Source organism: Panthera uncia, chromosome E3, assembly GCF_023721935.1.
Source record: "Panthera uncia isolate 11264 chromosome E3, Puncia_PCG_1.0, whole genome shotgun sequence".
Taxonomy (NCBI): domain Eukaryota; kingdom Metazoa; phylum Chordata; class Mammalia; order Carnivora; family Felidae; genus Panthera; species Panthera uncia.
In genome coordinates, this window is record NC_064815.1 from 6,992,551 (window position 1) to 7,009,988 (window position 17,438).

The following is a 17,438-nucleotide window of genomic DNA, read 5'->3' on the forward strand; positions in this document are numbered from 1 at the left end:
ACGTTTTCCAAGGCAATATTCAGGGAGTCCACACACTGAAGTGAAGGCAATAGGTCCCCCCAGCCTCACTTCCCCATCCACGAAAGGCCTCACATTTTAACTTGTGGCTTTGCCTCTAAGCGACACAAGTGTATTGTGTGCGTTGGAAGGGTGAATTCCGTGCCTGTAAACATTTAACATACACCATCCTCTTGGTAACTGAATTTTGGTATCCCTTCCCCCCCGCCCCCATTTTTTTGAGCTGTAATTCACATACCATAGAATTCACCGTTTGAAATAGCATGCAGTGGTTTTCCGTACAACCATCACCCCTTACAGAGAACGCTTTCGTCGCCCCCCAAGGAACCGCACACCCAGTCGCTTCGCATTCTCTCCATCGCCCAGCCTCTGGCAACCGCTTTCCGTCTGACTTTCCGTCGCTGCGCATTAGCCCATTCTGGACGTTTCATGGAAATGGACCACGCGTTCTGTGGACCGGCCACGTTTCAAAGGCTCAGCCCCGCAACGGTTAGTGGCCACGGGATTGGACGGCGCGGATTGGGTGTGCGCGGGCCGCCCAATGACTCGGGAGCATCTGGGAAGACAGGTGCAGGTGGCGGAGGCGGCGCCGAGGGCAGGGCCGGCGGGCGGGCGTGGCCCAGGGGGCCTGCGCGGCGGTCGCTGGCGGTCGCCCCCAGCGCGGGCATGGCGGGTGGGTGGCGGGCGCTGCTGCGCGCTGCCCGGCGCTACCCGTGGCCCACGAACGTGCTGCTCTACGCGGCGCTCTTCTCCGCCGGCGACGCGCTGCAGCAGCGGCTACGGGGCGGTCCGGCCGACTGGCAGCAGACGCGGCGCGTGGCCACCGTGGCCGTGACCTTCCACGCCAACTTCAACTACGTATGGCTGCGCGTGCTGGAGCGCGCGCTGCCCGGCCGTGCTCCGCGCGCCGTGCTGGCCAAGGTGCTGTGCGATCAGGCGATCGGCGGGCCCGTGGCCGTCTCGGCCTTCTATGCCGGTGAGCGGCCCGGGCGGGGACCGGGTCCAGGGCGAGATCCGACGAGGGGGCCTGGAGCCAAGGTTGGGGGACTGGAGGCCGGGGCTGGGGGCTCCTGGGGGCTGGGATGGAGCCAGGGGCTCTGGGGCCGGACCCGGGCTGCAAGCCAAGGGGTGGGGGTGAGGGCAGGATTTCAGACGGCTGAGAGAGCCAGGGCAGGAGCAGGAGGTCGAGGTGCAAGAGTTGACAAGTCTGGGGACAGGAGATTAAGGGGAGAAGCTCAGAGGTGGTGGTTGGAGAAGCGGAGTTGGGACGCTGGGGTTGTGCATAGTTGAGTGGCTGGAGGTTTCAGGGAGCCTGGGAAGTCGGCTAGACCTGGAGGAAGGCAGGACTGGGGGGCCGCCTTTTCCCCTTGGAAAAGGTCCGGATAAACGTCGAGGAGATCGTAGCTCCTGTCCATGGCGGCTGCAACCCCAGTGACCTAGTTATGGGACAGGGCAGTCCTGCTCCTGGGAAAATCCACGCTCAGGGCTATGGGCCTCCTTTCTACTGGCAGACACATCAATGAAATGGGAGGGGACTGGGGACCATGGGCGCAGAGCAGGTGGAACGGAGTCCCCCAGAAAATTCATGCTCAAGGCCTCAGTCCTGCTTTGGTAACAAGAATTTCCTTTGGGGGTACATTCCCTGTATAGAAAAGCCACAGAAAACGTGAGGGGACCTCGGATCTTGCCATAGAGAACTCTACGCCTAGGAAAAGACCTAGGAGGCCCTTCCTCAGAAAATCACCCTGGGTCCTAAAGGCCTGACTTTGGGAATCTTCCACAGGACCTTACATGCCAAAACCAGTGCCAGGGGCTCTGTAGCCTCTGTCCTCCTAGCAGTTTCTATAGCGGGTGAGGGCGAGGGCAGGGGAGTGGCACCAATTCTGTAAGAAAATCCAAGGGTCCTGGGCCTGGCCTTTGCATTGGGGATAACAGATTCCCCCAAGAAGGTCGTCTTTTCAGTGGCTGTTGGTGCCTTCTAAACTGGGTTGTGGGGCTCCAATCATTTCCTTGAAGAAACCACAATGCCTTATGGGTCTTATTTTGGGGAGCCAGATTCCGTTCCTTTTCTCACAGACCCCACAGGAAGCATGAAGGGCCTCGTTGCCTGCTGTAGGCTCAGCTATCCCATGGCTGATGGGGTCAGTGGGGTCAGGGAAATAGAGGACCCAAGGCTGGGGCTGCCGGGTGCCTGGTACCAAGGTGTGACTTCCATGCCACATTGGCAAGGAGGTTCCTCGTGGCCATTACTGCAGTGGTCTTGAACGCTGGTGAGGATTTGGGACCTAGGGGCTGGGCCTCTGGGAACCGTATTCCCATTTGATCTTCAAACAACCAAGGGAGGCAGATCTACTTTATTATTGCTGTGTTACAGAGCAGAAAACTGAGATTCGAAGGGGGTTAAGTGATTTGCCCAAAGACAACATAATCCACACAATCCATTCCATACCATGTTCTTTTAAAAAAAAAAAAAATTTTTTTTTAACATTTATTTATTTTTGAGAGATAGAGACAGACAGAGCACGAGCTAGGGAGGGGCAAAGAGAGGGAGATACAGATTCCAAAGTAGGCTCCAGGCTCAGAGCTGTCAGCACAGAGCCTGAAACAGGGCCCAAACCCACGAGCTGTGAGATCATGACCCGAGCCAAAGTCGGACGCTTAACCGACTGAGCCACCCAGGCACACCCATACTGTGTTCTTAATCTTGGGTGTTGTCACTGTGTGTGAAAGCAGAAAGAAGCCTCGGTAACCAGGCTCCAGGAGGCCTGCGGTTCAAGTCTGAGGCTCTTGGAGCTTGACATGGATCCCTACCCAGATGGCTGCTTTGTTTTGCTTTTTAGATTTCTGGCCCGATTTCCCTCTCCTCGTGTGAAAATGAAGGTGGGAGGAGTGGGTTGGATGTTTGTTCCAGGCATTTCCAACTGGGAAATTGCCTGTATCAGATGATCCTTTGTGCTGGGGCCACCTGGGGGAGCTTGGATTATGACGGAGAGGTCCAGCTGGGAATCTGCACCCGGGATGGACGTGGTATAACATTAACCTCCCCAAGCTCATTTTTCTGCTTCTGTAACTACCAACATCCGCAGATTGTTGGAGAGGGGAGTCAAATGGAATAAGGCACATAAAGTGCCTAACGCTTAATTAGTGCTGGGTAAGTGGAACCCAACCTTACCAATACTTGCATGCAAGGGTATTCTCCTAAATTCTGTTCTAAAAATCCCTTGCAATAGGCTGAAAAAAACACCTCTCATTTCCCCTTCCTCCTAATCAGATTTGAAGGAGAATTTTTAAAGCACTTTTATTTTTATTCCTTCCTAAAATAGGAGGATTTTGTCTTTGCTCCCTGAATTTCTTTTCAGGGTTGTTGAACATGCAAAGTTTTCAGAATGTTTTTAGGAAGGCTCAAGCGACGTTCTTGCTTTCAGATTCTGATTGGAATAATGATACTGGAATAATTCTGATTGGAATATTGAGGGGGAACTTTGTAGTTGCCAGAGCACCCAGGGTCCGTCAGCCACTTTTTTTTAAAAGAAGGAAATTAAATATTTGTTCATTCATTTGTTATTTTTTAAAGTTTTTATTTTGAGAGAGAGAGAGAGAGAGAGAGAGAGAGAGAGCTCATGTGTGTGCGCCTGTGAGCAGGAGAGGGACAGAGAGAGAGGGAAAGAGAGAATCCCAAGCAGGCTCCCCCCTGTCAGCCTGGAGCCCAACGCGGTGCTTGATCTCAAGCATCAGGAGATCATGACCTGAGCCAAAATCAAGAGTTGGACACTTAACCGACTGAGCCACCCAGGCACCTCTATATTTCTCAAATTTTAAACATCTTACAAAAAGTTTGGAAGGCAGAGAAGTCACCAATCATCTTGCTATCTGAATGCTGTGAATTCTCTTAAAATTAAAAAAAAAATGTGTATTTTTTCCTATCACTTTTATACTCTGCTATTTCTACTTCATATTTATCACTCCTTTAAGATTTATCTAGTTTTTGTTTATTTAAGGATTTTTCAAATTTTATTTTTTGTTTTTAAAAACTGTTTATTTTGAGATGAGAGAAAGACAGAGAAGATGCACAGGGGAGGGGCAGAGAGAGAGGGAGAGAAAATCCTAAGTAGGTCCTTGCTGTCAGCCTGGAACCCGACTTGGGGCTCCATCCTATGAACCGTGAAATCATGACCTGAGCCAAAATCAAGAGTTGGATGCCCAACCAACTGAGCCACCCAGGTGCCCAAAGGTTTATCTGGTTTTAGAATGGAGGTTATGTCGTTTTCACTGTTGGGTCAGAAGAGACATGATGAATGAGAAGATACCACTGGCTACTTTGCATTTTGAAATAGGAAATTTTAACTGTTAGGCAGTATTCTTCCCACTGAATCTTTGAAAAATTCTTTTGGTGTGTGTTTTTACAAACAGGCATGAGTATTCTCCAGGAAAAGGATGACATATTTTTGGACCTGAAACAGAAATTCTGGAATACGTACAAGGTAAGAACAGACTTTTGAAAAGGTAACCCAGATCTTTTCGTATATTTGTAAAATTAAGTACATTTTAAGGAAACTCTTCTTAAGTTAGGGCTCCAGTTGGTTGGCACCAGGGGACGGTATATTGATGGAGAGATCTTAAGATTGTTTTGCTAGTGAATGAGTAAGACGCTTTAAGGGTGTCTCTACATTGGGAGTGTCTATACATGTGTGTCTGAATTTTAGTCAATGTTCATGATGAGTCCTGTTTTGAAAATTTACTCTCATTATGGTTATAGTTTTTTTAGTGAAGTTTGGACCCAAAGAGGTTAGTGCACAAGAGGAATAGTAACACATGAGTGATTAATGGAATCATGCCCATTCAGAGCCAATGTCCCCAGGTGTACATTCTGCTGAGTCCCTGTGAAGGATGTTCCCCAAGATCACTTCTAGACTCAAAGCAAGTCACATGTCGCACCGTTTGCTCAATACAAATATACACAACCCAGTCCAACAAGTATTTATTAACTTATTCCCTGAAGATTTATTGAGCAGCACCCTGAAGGCCTGGCAAAATCAGGGGTGCTTTCTGTCCCTGGCCTAGAGCATGTTTTATTCTATTAATCCCAATTAAGTGAGTTTTCAGGAGGGCCGAATATGCACAGACTGGGCCTTGGGCTTCACGTGTGTTTAATTCCCTATCAGAGGCGGTGCCAAGCCACACCGGGCTATTGCCTGTACTGCTTCTGGCATCTTCTATGGAGCAATACTGAGCCCCAGAATCAGCATTGCCTGCTTGATGGTTGGAGGCAGATGGTAGGGAGGGCGGAAGCTGCATGCTCCCCTCCCCACCCTCCCTGCCGTTATGCTCAGGGACAGTTTCTTCTCCTTTTTTTTTTTAATGTTTATTTATTTTTGAGACAGAGAGAGACAGAGCATGAACAGGGGAGGGTCAGAGAGAGAGGGAGACACAGAATCTGAAGCAGGCTCCAGGTTCTGAGCCGTCAGCACAGAGCCCGAAGAGGGGCTCGAACTCACGGACCGTGAGATCATGACCTGAGCTGAAGTCGGACACTCAACCGACTGAGCCACCCAGGTGCCCCAGTTTCTTCTCCTTTAAGGGGAAAGAGTATTCAGAGCTCTTGTTATTTCCCTTGGGGCAGAAATCAGGAGCCCATCGGGACTCACAAATCCAAATGTGATTTTCCTCTGCTTTATTTTGGAAAAAGAAACAAGTGTGCCCATTATGTCAGAGATCGTATGGAGGCATCTACATGTAACGTTTAAAAAAAAAAAGAGCAAGCAAGCAGAATTGGGAAAGAAAGGGGCTTTATGCAGGGACTTGCAGGTCTTTCAGATTCTCCTCCCTTAACGAAGACACACAGGCCACCTTTGTTGGGTGTTGGATATCCTGCCAAGGATCCTATACGTCAGGAATAGTGGCAGGAGAAACCAGCTAGAGGGTTAGTGTAACCGAGGTCACATTAGAAACAGAGAACGGCGGGGGAGTGCCTGGGTGGCTCAGTCGGTTAAGCGTAGGGCTCTTGATCTCGGCTCAGGTCATGATCTCACAGTTCATGAGATCGAGCCCCAAGCTGTCAGTGCGAAGCCTGCTTGGGATTTTCTCTCTCCCTCTCTCTCTGCCCTTCCCCCACTCATGCTCGCAAAATACATAAATAAAGCTTAAAAAAATAGGACTGATTGGAGAGCTATTTAGGAGGTAGAATTTGTCGCTCTGGGTGAATGATTGGTGGTCGGGGTAATGGGGCAAGGACGCATCTAGGATGGTTGGGGTAATGGGGCAAGGACCTGTGGGATGGCCCACAGGTCTCTGCCTTGAGTAACTGAATGAGTGGTAGCTCATCACTTGGGATAGTGCAAAGAGGATAGCGAGCCGATTGGGGAAAAAAGATAGATGAGTTCAGTTTGAGAACTATTGAATTCTAGATGCCATTAGAATATCCAGAGGGAGACTTCCAGATGCACAGAGGAGAGCCCAGAGAGAAGGATATTAGATATGGGAGAAACTGGTTAAAACCGGCTTTTGAGCCAAGCTTGATCAATGAAACCAAGAGCACAAACACGAGGAGTTGGAAGACAAGAAGCGTCCAAAAAGAACCTGTCACAAAGGCTTTCTTGTAGCCCAAGGGACATGTGAGTGAAAGCAGAATTGCTTTTTGGTTGCTGAGGAATCAACCCCGTGCCCAATCCAAGTTCTTTGGATGAAGGCGGAAAGAACATGTCTCATTTATTTGTTGTTTACACGTAGGTAGTACTTGAGTTTTTACTTTGTTTGTTTTGTACAGATAGCATGCGATTTATGTCTCCTTTCACTGCCTGCAATATGGTGGCTCAGGTATATTCCCTCTTAGAAATGTATCTTGTATTACATTCTTCTCTTTCATAGGTTTTTATTTTTTTTTTAATTTTTATGTTTATTTTTGAGAGACAGAGGGCAAGCCAGCAGGGCAGGGGCAGAAAGAGGGAGACACAGAATCTGAAGCAGGCTCCAGGCCCTGAGCTGTCAGCACAGAGACAGATGAGGGGCTCGAACTCATGAACCATGAGATCATTACCTGAGCCGAAGTCGGATGCTTAACTGACTGAGCCACCCAGATGCCCCATCTTTTATAGGTTTTTAAAACTTTAACTTGGAAATGATTTCAAGCTGACAGAAAAATAACAGAATAGTTCAAAGAATACCCTTTACCCATATTCGCCTATAGTTAACATTTTGCCTATTTGTTTTATTATTTCCTGGCTCTATCCATCTATCCATCGATCTATCTGTTTCTCTGGATGACTTGAGGGTAAATTACACACAGAATTACCCTTTACCCCTAGATACTTAGGTATCTATTTTCTAAGAATAAATATGTTCTTTTATATAACCACAGCAGAGTTAGCAACTTCAATACATTTAACAACGGTAATAATCCTTTTATCTCACCCACCAACTTTATGCCATGTTTGTAAATTCACTATCTAATGGTCTTTACAGCATTTCTTTTCCTTTCAAAAGGTATAGGATGCAGTCTAGGGTCAGGTAGTGCATTTAGTTGTCCTGTCTCTTTAGTCTCCATTAATTGGGAAAATTTCCTTAGCCTTCTTTTGTCTATTACAACACTGATATATTTTTCTTAATTTTTTTATTTTTATTTTTGATAGACAGAGAGAGAGAAGCAGACTGCGAGTGGGGGAGGAGCAGAGAAGGAGAGAGAGACGGAGACACAGCATCTGAAGCAGGCTCCAGGCTCTGAGCTGTCAGCACAGAGCTCCGTGGGCGGGGGCTTGAACTCACAAGCCATGAGATCGTGACCTGGGCCAAAGTCGGACACTTAACTGACTGAGCCACCCAGGTGCCCCTCAACACTTTAGTTTTTGAAGAATACAGTTTTGCTTCTCCCCTTAAAAAACAGCAACAAAAAAACCCCACAACAAAACCCCCAAAACAAAATACTCCCTTTTGGGGGGTATTTTGTAATATACAAGAATGTCAGCTAAACTTATTCTATAGCAAGAAATAGTAGAATATATTATTTGCCTTCAATCTTTTTACATAAAAAATCAAATGTTTTAGATAAAATTTGAGTCCCCTCTGGCTCTCATTGTGTGACATAGTAGACTATGTTATTAACAAATCATTCCATGAAGAATGAAAAATTTAAAACTTTACTGATGATCCTTTTATAAATGTATTCCTGGGGCATCTGGGTGGCTCAGTCGGCTCAGCATCCAACTCTTGATTTTGGCTCAGGTCATGATTTCAGGGTGGTGGGTTGGAGACCCACATCAGCTCCGCTCTGGGCATTGAGCCTGTGTATGATTCTCTCTACCTCTCTCTGCCCCTCTCCCCCACTAGTGCTCTCTATCTCTTTTAACACACACACACACACACACACACACACACACACACACACTCCTATAGCATTTGCTTGGCCTAACAGTAAAACCACAATGTATAAATATATGTTGTTATTTTGAAAGCGGCTAAGAGAAATGGTACTGATTCTGAGAGTCTTCTCATTCTGGGTCTGTGGATATGACTAATATAAATATCTCGTACCTGAAATCTCTTTGCACAGCTCTTACCCTCTTATGCTTGAGAGACTTTAAGTAGTCTGATTTAATCGGCTTAGTCTGAAACATAATACCACCTCCACATTTTATCTGCCTGGTATTTCTTAATCTTTCATAGCATGAGCTGTGGGATTGTGTGTGTGTGTGTGTGTGTGTGTGTGTGTGTGTGTATGTGTGTGATTAAAACGCATTCTAATAAAGTTTTTCTTTATTCCAGAGTGGTCTGATGTACTGGCCCTTTGTGCAGGTGAGTGTCGAACGACTCAGAATGCTAATTCATGGCTGTGGTTTGTCTGGAGCCTAGCATACTCTTTCTTTCTGTTACAGCTGACCAACTTCAGCTTGGTTCCCATGCACTGGAGGACAGCTTACACTGGACTTTGTGGTTTTCTGTGGGCTACCTTCCTCTGCTTTTCACAACAGAGCGGTGATGGCACGTTCAAGTCTGCTTTCACCTTCCTTCATGTGAAAGAGGCCGGTGCCGTTGAAAGGCCTCCCGAGAAATGAGAAGCCAAGGACTCCTTGACAATGATGGATTTATTTTATTTTATTTTTTAATGCAGTGAATTGCTTGCAGATAAGAGTCTACTCATCAGTTATGTGCTCCATTTTGGAGAATTACTATTGCATAGACCCACTGATTAAGTATCAATGAATACTTTAAATTTTATTCAAACCTTTTTTCCCCATGCTAGTCTGAAAGTATCACTTCTCTACTGTGTTCACGTCTCTAATACTTTGGTGACCACCGTGCCATCATGGCATTTTGCAATTATTACTATTTCTATTCTAATATTTTAATGCCAGTTGATTTAAAGAACCCATTTTGCTTCTAAAATCTCAGGTTGTCTCCTAAACACTTTGGATCTGTTGAACTTTTATACCAAAAATATTCCTTATATAAGTAAATTGGTGTTTACATAGAGCTCAATCAAGGAGAAGATTAAATAACTTGATTTTTTTTTTCTGGAAATACTTTATAGAATAATTTCTTGTTCTCCTGATGCTAAGTTCTGTAAGAACATTTTATGCCATCAAAAAATAATAATAATAGTATGTGATTGGTGTGTCCTGTATAGAAATGTATTTCATGGATGTCTTCTGCTATTGTAATTTTGAAAATTTTTTTTAACGTTTGTTTATTTTTGAGAGAGAGCAGGAGCAGGGGAGGGGCAGAGAGATAGGGAGACACAGAATCTGAAGCAGGCTCCAGGCTCCGAGCTGTCAGCACAGGGCCTGATGCAGGGCCCAAACCCACGAACCGTGAGATCGTGACCTAAGCTGAGGTGGGAAACTTAGCCGACTGACCCACCGAGGCGCCCCATACGACTATTGTAATTTTGAAGTTAAGTACTTTTTAGTTCATGTGTTCTAGTTTTGAGCAAATTCAGTTGACCGAAGTATCCCATATCTGTATTCTAGACTCAGGAAATATACACAACATCTGGCTTCTTAAAGAAATATATTGAGGGGCGCCTTGGTGGCTCAGTTGGTTAAGTGATGACTTCGGCTCAGGTCATGGTCTCGTGGTTTATGGGTTCGGGCCCCACGTCGGGGTCTGTGCTGACAGCTCAGAGCCTGGAGCCTGCTTTGGATTCTGTGTCTCCCTCTCTCTTTGCCTCTCCCCCTCATGCTCTGTCTCTCTCAAAAATAAAACAAACATTTTTTAAAAATTTGAAAAAATATATTGAGTGAAGTTTCTTTTCTAAGAAAATGAACAAATTTTCTTCCTCTGGAAGAAAAACTCTATTTCATAGGTTTCCAAGGAAAACAGTTACCCCAAATTTCACACCGATGTTATATTTTTAAAAATTAGTGTTTTCAAATAAATCTTTATGGGCAGTCTTTAAGGCAGGTGTGAGAAACCTGATCCAGACTTTCTGATTTACTGTTTGTCTAACCTCAAAACCAGTGGGTCTAAAAATGCTGTGGATATCTCAGGAAGGTTCAGCAAACTTCACCTAAAAACTGCACCCCAATGCTGTTTTTCACGAGTTTTTCATGAGCATTTCACAAGTTTTAACATGGGAAGAGCTGAAGTGTTCATGCATTTATCTTGAGAATTTGTATTTAAGATTAATTAAGGAATGTGCACTTAAGAATTTTAAGCATATAATTCATATAATTTGTAATATAAATGTGTTTAAGTCCTAACTATATCATGTCTATGATTTATTTGAATTTACTGGGTATTAATATATTTTACATTATTGGGAGAATGGTGAGAACATTTCTAGACAGCTTAATTCTAAAATTTGTTACAGTACTCGCATTATTTTGAAAGTAGTTAATACAACAGCTATTTCATAATATATAAGACAGATTTTGTCATTGAAAAAGTGTATCTAGAGTAACTATGATAAAGTACTGCCTGGCAATCTTTTAGACGAGCTTCAGCATTACTTTTTTGATGGAATAGTTGCATTTTGTATAGAAGTAATTGGGAACACAGGGGCGCCTGGGTGGCTCAATCGGTTAAGCGTCTGACTTCGGCTCAGGTCATCATCTCGCAGCTCATGGGTTCGAGCCCTGCATTGGGCTCTGTGCTGATGGCTTGAAGCCCAAAGCCTGCTTCAGATACTGTGTCTCCCTCTCTCTCTGCCCCTCTCCCACTTGTGCTCTGTCTCTCGCTCTCCCAAAAATAAATAAATATTTAAAAAGATTTTTAAAAAGAAGTAATTGGAACACAGACCTTGTTTATACTGTCAAGGGGGAAAAGCTTATTATTCATAAATGAGTGTGATCATCTTTACTCAGTCACGTGCTGCCTTGTGCTGTAGAGAACATATAGCATGCATTCTCTGAATTTTTGCAAGTGATACACTTCTGATTTTTATGCAATAGTACTTTCATGTTTTAGTGTGAGAAATGAAAGTTACTCCAAGTAATGCAATGTTTGTCTGTTTTAAAATGCTGCTGGGGCACCCTGGTGGCTCAGTCCGTTAAGTGTCCGACTCTTGATTTTGGCTCAGGTCAGGATCTCTCGGTTCCTTAGTTCGAGCCCCGCATCGGGCTCTGCGCTGACAGCATGGAGCTTGGTTGGGATTCTCTTGCTCCCTCTCTCTCTGCTCCTCACCTATCCCTCCCTCTCTCAAAAATAGATAAATAAACATTTAAAAAAATAAATAAAATGCTGCCACTCTTGGTAAACCCTAAACCTCCCCAGGTTTGGAATTGAACAGGTGGCCCCCACTGTTCCTCCTGATTTTCCCATTCTGTAAGGTTTCTTTAACGCCCACCGTGTTCTTCTGGCCCCGTGCTTGCTCAGGCAAAGGCAAAGCCTTTAATTCGTTTCCATGAACAGACATGAGACAGACCAGATTTTCAAAGACAACTTTACTTAATGCGTGTGGAAGACAAAAGGGAAATTTGAAAGGGGAATTTGAAAAATGTCAAAAGCATTTTTTTTTAAAAGAAAGATGCAGAGGGGTATATGACATGGCACTATTATCATTTTTTTAATGTTTGTTTTATTTTGTTTTTGAGAGAGAGAGAGAGCGCACAAGTGAGGTAGGGGCAGCAAGAGAGGCAGACATAGAATCTGAAGCAGGCTCCAGGCTCTGAGCTGTCAGAGCAGAGCCCAACGTGGGGAGGGAACTCATGAACCCTGAGATCGTGACCTGAGCTGAAGTCGGATGTTTAACTGACTGACCACCCAGGTGCCCCTGTCAAAACCATTTTTTTATAAAAATTTTACAGGATACTGAATTCTTTATTTTTTTCATGTTTATTTATTTTTGAGAGAGACAGAGAAAGAATGCAAGCAGAGGAGGGGCAGAGAGAGGCAATCCCAAGCAGGCTGTGCACTGTGAGTGCAGAGCCCAATGCGGGGCTCAAACTCATGACCCATGAGATCATAACCTGAGCCAAAATCAAGAGTTGGACACTTAACTGACTGAGCCTTTGAGGTGCCCCCAGAATACCGAATTCTGGTCGTCTCATGAGTTAGTTTGAACTCAGAGATCACAAATCCTGTCCTTGGTCCAGGCATTTGGGGTAGTTACCCTGTACCTCGACTAGTACCTTCCAGCATTCCTTTTTTCTGACTCTGTGATTGTCACTGTTTGATAATACCATTGACCACCACCACCAGGGAGTTGTCATTAATATCAAGAGTGCTCGAGTCCTGTCTTATTGGATGACTGGTTCCCATTTCCGGTCTCGGAGATAGACCTCTTACCCAAATAACTGAGAGAAATTATTTCCCAATCCAGGGGCGATCTTTACTTCCATACAAATGGATGTGACCATTCTTATTATCCATCAGATAAAATAACAGATAAAATAACCATAATCCTAGCCTTCATGTAAACATCCAACAAATGTTATTGAATGGTCAGTGTGGGGGTGTAAAGAGGATAAACAACATGACGAGAAGTGTGTGGAAAGAATCATGGTCTATTTGGGAGTAAAAGTAAAAAAAAAAATTGATAATCAATTTCTCAGGACATCTAGTCCAACTCATCATTGAGTGCTTGAGCAGCATCTATGACAAGTGGTCAATGGAAAGCTTGGATTTTACACAAATAAAACCACCCAGTCATAGGTTAGTGGTATAAGCAGCAGGTACTTTGAAATCATGGTGCTCTGAGTAATCTAGGAAGGCTTCCTGGAGGAGATGCCTAAGTTGGGTCCCAAAGGATGGACAGTCACAAGACTAGAGGTCTGCAAAGTGGAATGATGACTGTAGGATGGGATCAGATGAGATGAGATCTTAAAAGACAAAGCAAGAAAAATATCTTATCTTATATCTTATCAGAGAGAGAATGGGAGAGAGGAAGAGAGAGAGAGAGAGAGAGAGAATCTTAATCTTAAGAGTGAAAATCTCCACATTGAGTATGGATGCAGGGCTTGATCCTGCATCCCTGGGATCATGACTTGAGCCAAAATCAAGAGTTGGATGTTCAATCGACTGAGCCACCCAGGTGCCCCAAGAAAAGGTCTTTAAGTTCTAACCTAGAGGGAAATGTCCACTGACACTTCCTCAACTTTGGGTAATGTAAATGCTTCTAGCTAGCTTACTTGTATTTAAAAAATCATGCATGATTTGCAATTTATTGGTATTTTTCATTTGTAGGAAAATTAATAAAAGTGATTCCCTCTCATCTATATCATGGTATGGGAAGAGAGAATTAGGCAATGTATAAGTTTGCATATGTTTAAATTTTCTAATACCAAGTTTGAGAGAAGCACGTGAAAATATTTTCCTCAAAATCTGTGCAGTAAGGCGATTGGGTAGATAAAGTAATCGATCATTTGTCCACTCTATAGCTAGTGAATTTGGCATTTAGGGGTTCATACAAATGAAGGATGCTTTGGGAAAACTTTTCCTGATTTGTATGGATACTTTTGGGGCCAGAATAAAAACTGTTTCATGAATGTAAGGAATTAAAGCCACTAAGAGATACAGTTCAAAGAGGAAAACATTTCAACATTGTAGGACTTTATTAATAATTATAAGTCTGTTTTTTTAAATTCTTTGACGAAAAATTTATTTCTTTTACAATAAAATTGTAGATAAGAGATTTAACTTTGATATTTGAGGTTGTATCAAAATAGGTCGCCAGATCACTATATTAACCACAACCAACCAAATTAAACGTAGGTAGGTTCTTTAGTTGAGGTATGTTACCTAAAATTACAATTTCTAACTCACGTATCATTGTTATATACTTTATTTGTTTACTGTTTTTCTTCCAAAGATTGTCACCCTTTAGAATCTGTTTGAAGCTTTCAAAAAATCTTTTTTGCTATGTGGGCAATTTACTTTTAGTTCAGTGGAATTTTATGTGGATTTTTACAGAATATGTAGCAAAACAAATTCTATCCAGAACATACTTAACAATATATTCTGGAGGCAGCTTGCATTCAGAAATTAGGTTCATCTTCTGAAAGTATTAGAAAGTATTAGAAAGCAAATCCTGTTGCTGAGGATTTAGACTTTACAATTGGCTACATTCAATCTAGTTTTACCCATAATGTTTGGAATCTAAAGGAACCAAATCACAAAAAATGCAATTTAAAAACTACTGAAAAATTTCCTCTTAATACTGCCAAAGGCCAATGAGTGAAAGGGGAAATCAGAGTTTAAGGATCAAGTATGTACTTGGAGTTTAAAGATAACAGATAAGGATGCCTGGGTGGCTCAATCGGTTAAGCATCCAACTCTGGATCCTGGTTCAAGTCATGATCTCATGGTTCATGAGATCGAGCCCCGAGTTGGACTCTGCAGTGACAGCAGGGATCCTGCTTGGGATTCTCTCTCTCTTTGTCTCTGTCTCTCTCCCCACTCTGTCTCTCTCTGCCCCTCCCCCTGCTTGTAAAGATAACCCATAAAGAGCTGAGAGCAGTAGCCAACCAAGTGAACAGAAGTGAGTAATTAATAATTGAGTAACATTTTGGATATATATCAATTAAAAGCTTTGCTTTTAGTTCTCATCCCTTTTGTAAGTCTGTCTTTCCTTAAATCTTTATTCACCAATATATTCTTCTTTCTCTGTCGAATGGCCATACCTAACCCCCTTCTGTCCTTCACCCCCTCCCCCCATCCATGACCACCCAAACACTCCAGGACAGAGTAATTGTGATGAGGTCAGGGGCTGGAGCAGTTCAATGGCACGGCAGCCATGCTTTAGAGAGATGGTAGCAGAGACCCCCTCATTTTGATCAGCAATAAAGGAGAATTTTGCAGTGAGTAAACATTCTGGAGGCAGCTTCCATTTGAACTTAGGTTCATGTTCTAAAAGTATTAGAAAATTAATGGATTCTTGTGCCTGAAGATTGAGACCTTGCCTTGCCCGTTTTCTTTTCAGAGATGCCCTCTTCCATCTAGGTGCCCTTTCCCTGCATGCTCTCTGGCTATAATACTGTATCTTCCAAATTAGTTCTTGTTTCTTTTCCTTGCCTCTCAAAACTCCCATTCTCTTCCTGTGGCTGATTTCAGGTAGATGTAGAAAAGGAGTTTATTAAACTAATTTACTGAGATGTGGAAGAGAGCCTTTCTAGCTGAGGTTTTTTTTTTTGTTTTTTTTTTTAATTGCTAACACAAATCTCTGGATGGAGTTTCAGGAACGATCGCTGTGGTTCGAAGAGGTGGAGAGAAGATGATGTATTTTTGGCAGAAGTCTTCTGATATGCCGTCCACTTCCCATTGGTTTGAAACCAGCCGAACCAAGGTCATCACAATGTACCGTGAACTTTCCAGAATGAGTGGTCATTATCTATTTGCATATTTGTACTCCCTACCAGATGGTGAGATTCTGGAGCGAGGAACATGCTTCTTTTTTTTAAAGTTTATTCATACATTTTGAGAGAGAGAGGGAGAGAGAGGGAGAGAGAGAGAGAGAGAGAGAGAGAGAGAGAGAATGAGTGGGGGAGGGGCAGAGAAATAGGGAGAATCTCAAGCAGGCTCCATGCTATTCAGCGCCGGGCCCCTGTGGGGCTCCAACTCAAAACCATGGGATTGTGACCTTAGCTGAAATCAAGAGTCAGATGCTTAACTGACTGAAAGCGCCCCGGGAAGAATATATTTCTTATTTATATTTGTATCTGAAGTGTCCAGCACACAGCAGAAACTCTGTTGACACTGCTGAATGAATTCATGTAGTTTATGGATTTCTTGTCTGTTGCTTTTTGCCCCTTGATTGGTGCTGAGAAATCTGGACTGATCTTGCTATCATTTTCATCCCCATATGCAGGCAGCCGTCCTGTCTTAAGGTCAGCACAGCCCAGACCTTCACCTATTCCAGCTCCAGGCTCAGTTTCTTAGGGATGCTTGTGACTTGTGGCTTTGATTCCCCGTGCCCAACTTGCACATATTCCTTAGAAAGCCATTTAATCACACCTTTAGAAGGCAGGATTATTTGTCCTTGAGAATTAGGCGGAATTATTGTAGTTGGACTTTTTCCAAATCACTAGAAAAGCTTTTGTAATGGCTAATTTTATGTGTCAACTTGGCTGAACCTTGGGAGGTCTAGATATTTGGCCAAACATTACTCTGGGCATTTCTCTGAGGGTGTTTTTAGATAAAATTAGTACTTAAATAGCTAGAATGGTTCGAGCAGATTACTCTCCCTAATCTGGGTGGGCCTCATCTAATCCGTTGAAAGCCCAATTAAAAGAAAATGGCTGATGTCTTCCAAGTAAGAAAAAATTCTTCCTACCTGCCTGCCTTCAAACTGAGATACTGTTTTTTTTTCTCCTGCCTTTGGACTCAAACGGAAACATCAGCCCTTTCTGGGTTTTGAGGCAGTTGACCTTCAGATGACAGCCACACCATTAGCTCTCCTGGTTCCCAGGCTTTCAAATTCACATTGGAACTAAATGATTGGCTCTCCTGTATCTCCAGCTTTCAACTCACCTGGCAGAGGGAACTGCTTCCATAATCATGTGAGCCAATTCCTTATAATCAATCTCTTTCTCTCTATATATTCATGTACATCCCATTGGTTCTGTTTCTCTGGAGAACACTGACCTGTTTACATACCCCTGTTTACGTATGTTAATATTTCATAGTCTGTTTTTCCTGCATTGTGGCTGTCTGCCGGCAATGACCGCCCCGCTCACGACGGTTGCAGAATTACACCAAACATTACTTTCCGGGACCCCTGAAACCATATCGTGAGGGTGGTCTTCCACCCCTAATCCCACAGCCTCTCTATTAGGACCACAAATCTCTATGACCTAAAAACACAAGTTCAGCCAGAGAGCCAGCTAATCGCCAAATAGCAGAACTGACTGTATGTTCGTTTTTAGCTTGACAGTGGGTGGAGTAGGTCTGTTGTGAATTCTGTGAATGTTGGGGGTTGAGAATGGATTCCGGTTAAACGGCAACCCCTTTTGGAGCTGAGCCCCTTCCAGTGCTTGGCGGTGTTTCTTAGTGAA

The 17,438-nt window shown here is 43.8% G+C and overlaps 1 protein-coding gene across 1 annotated transcript; it reads left to right on the forward strand.

The window, feature by feature from the left end:
- Window positions 1–670: 670 nt before the first annotated feature.
- On the forward strand, window positions 671–11,547 carry MPV17L (MPV17 mitochondrial inner membrane protein like). The gene is made up of 4 exons (XM_049638293.1): window positions 671–994; window positions 4,429–4,499; window positions 8,773–8,802; window positions 8,883–11,547. Exons 1-4 carry the CDS (start codon window positions 685–687, stop codon window positions 9,060–9,062), a joined length of 591 nt encoding a protein of 196 aa, XP_049494250.1. The 5' UTR covers window positions 671–684; the 3' UTR covers window positions 9,063–11,547.
- The last annotated feature ends 5,891 nt before the right edge of the window (window positions 11,548–17,438 follow it).

Bases quoted from the DNA above. Each gene is read 5' to 3' on its own strand.
- MPV17L (XM_049638293.1), top strand. From the start codon at position 685: ATGGCGGGTGGGTGGCGGGCGCTGCTGCGCGCTGCCCGGCGCTACCCG. The intron at 4,500-8,772 runs GTAAGAACAGAC...TCTTTATTCCAG, and splicing joins AATTCTGGAATACGTACAAG to AGTGGTCTGATGTACTGGCC. The intron at 8,803-8,882 runs GTGAGTGTCGAA...TTTCTGTTACAG, and splicing joins TGTACTGGCCCTTTGTGCAG to CTGACCAACTTCAGCTTGGT.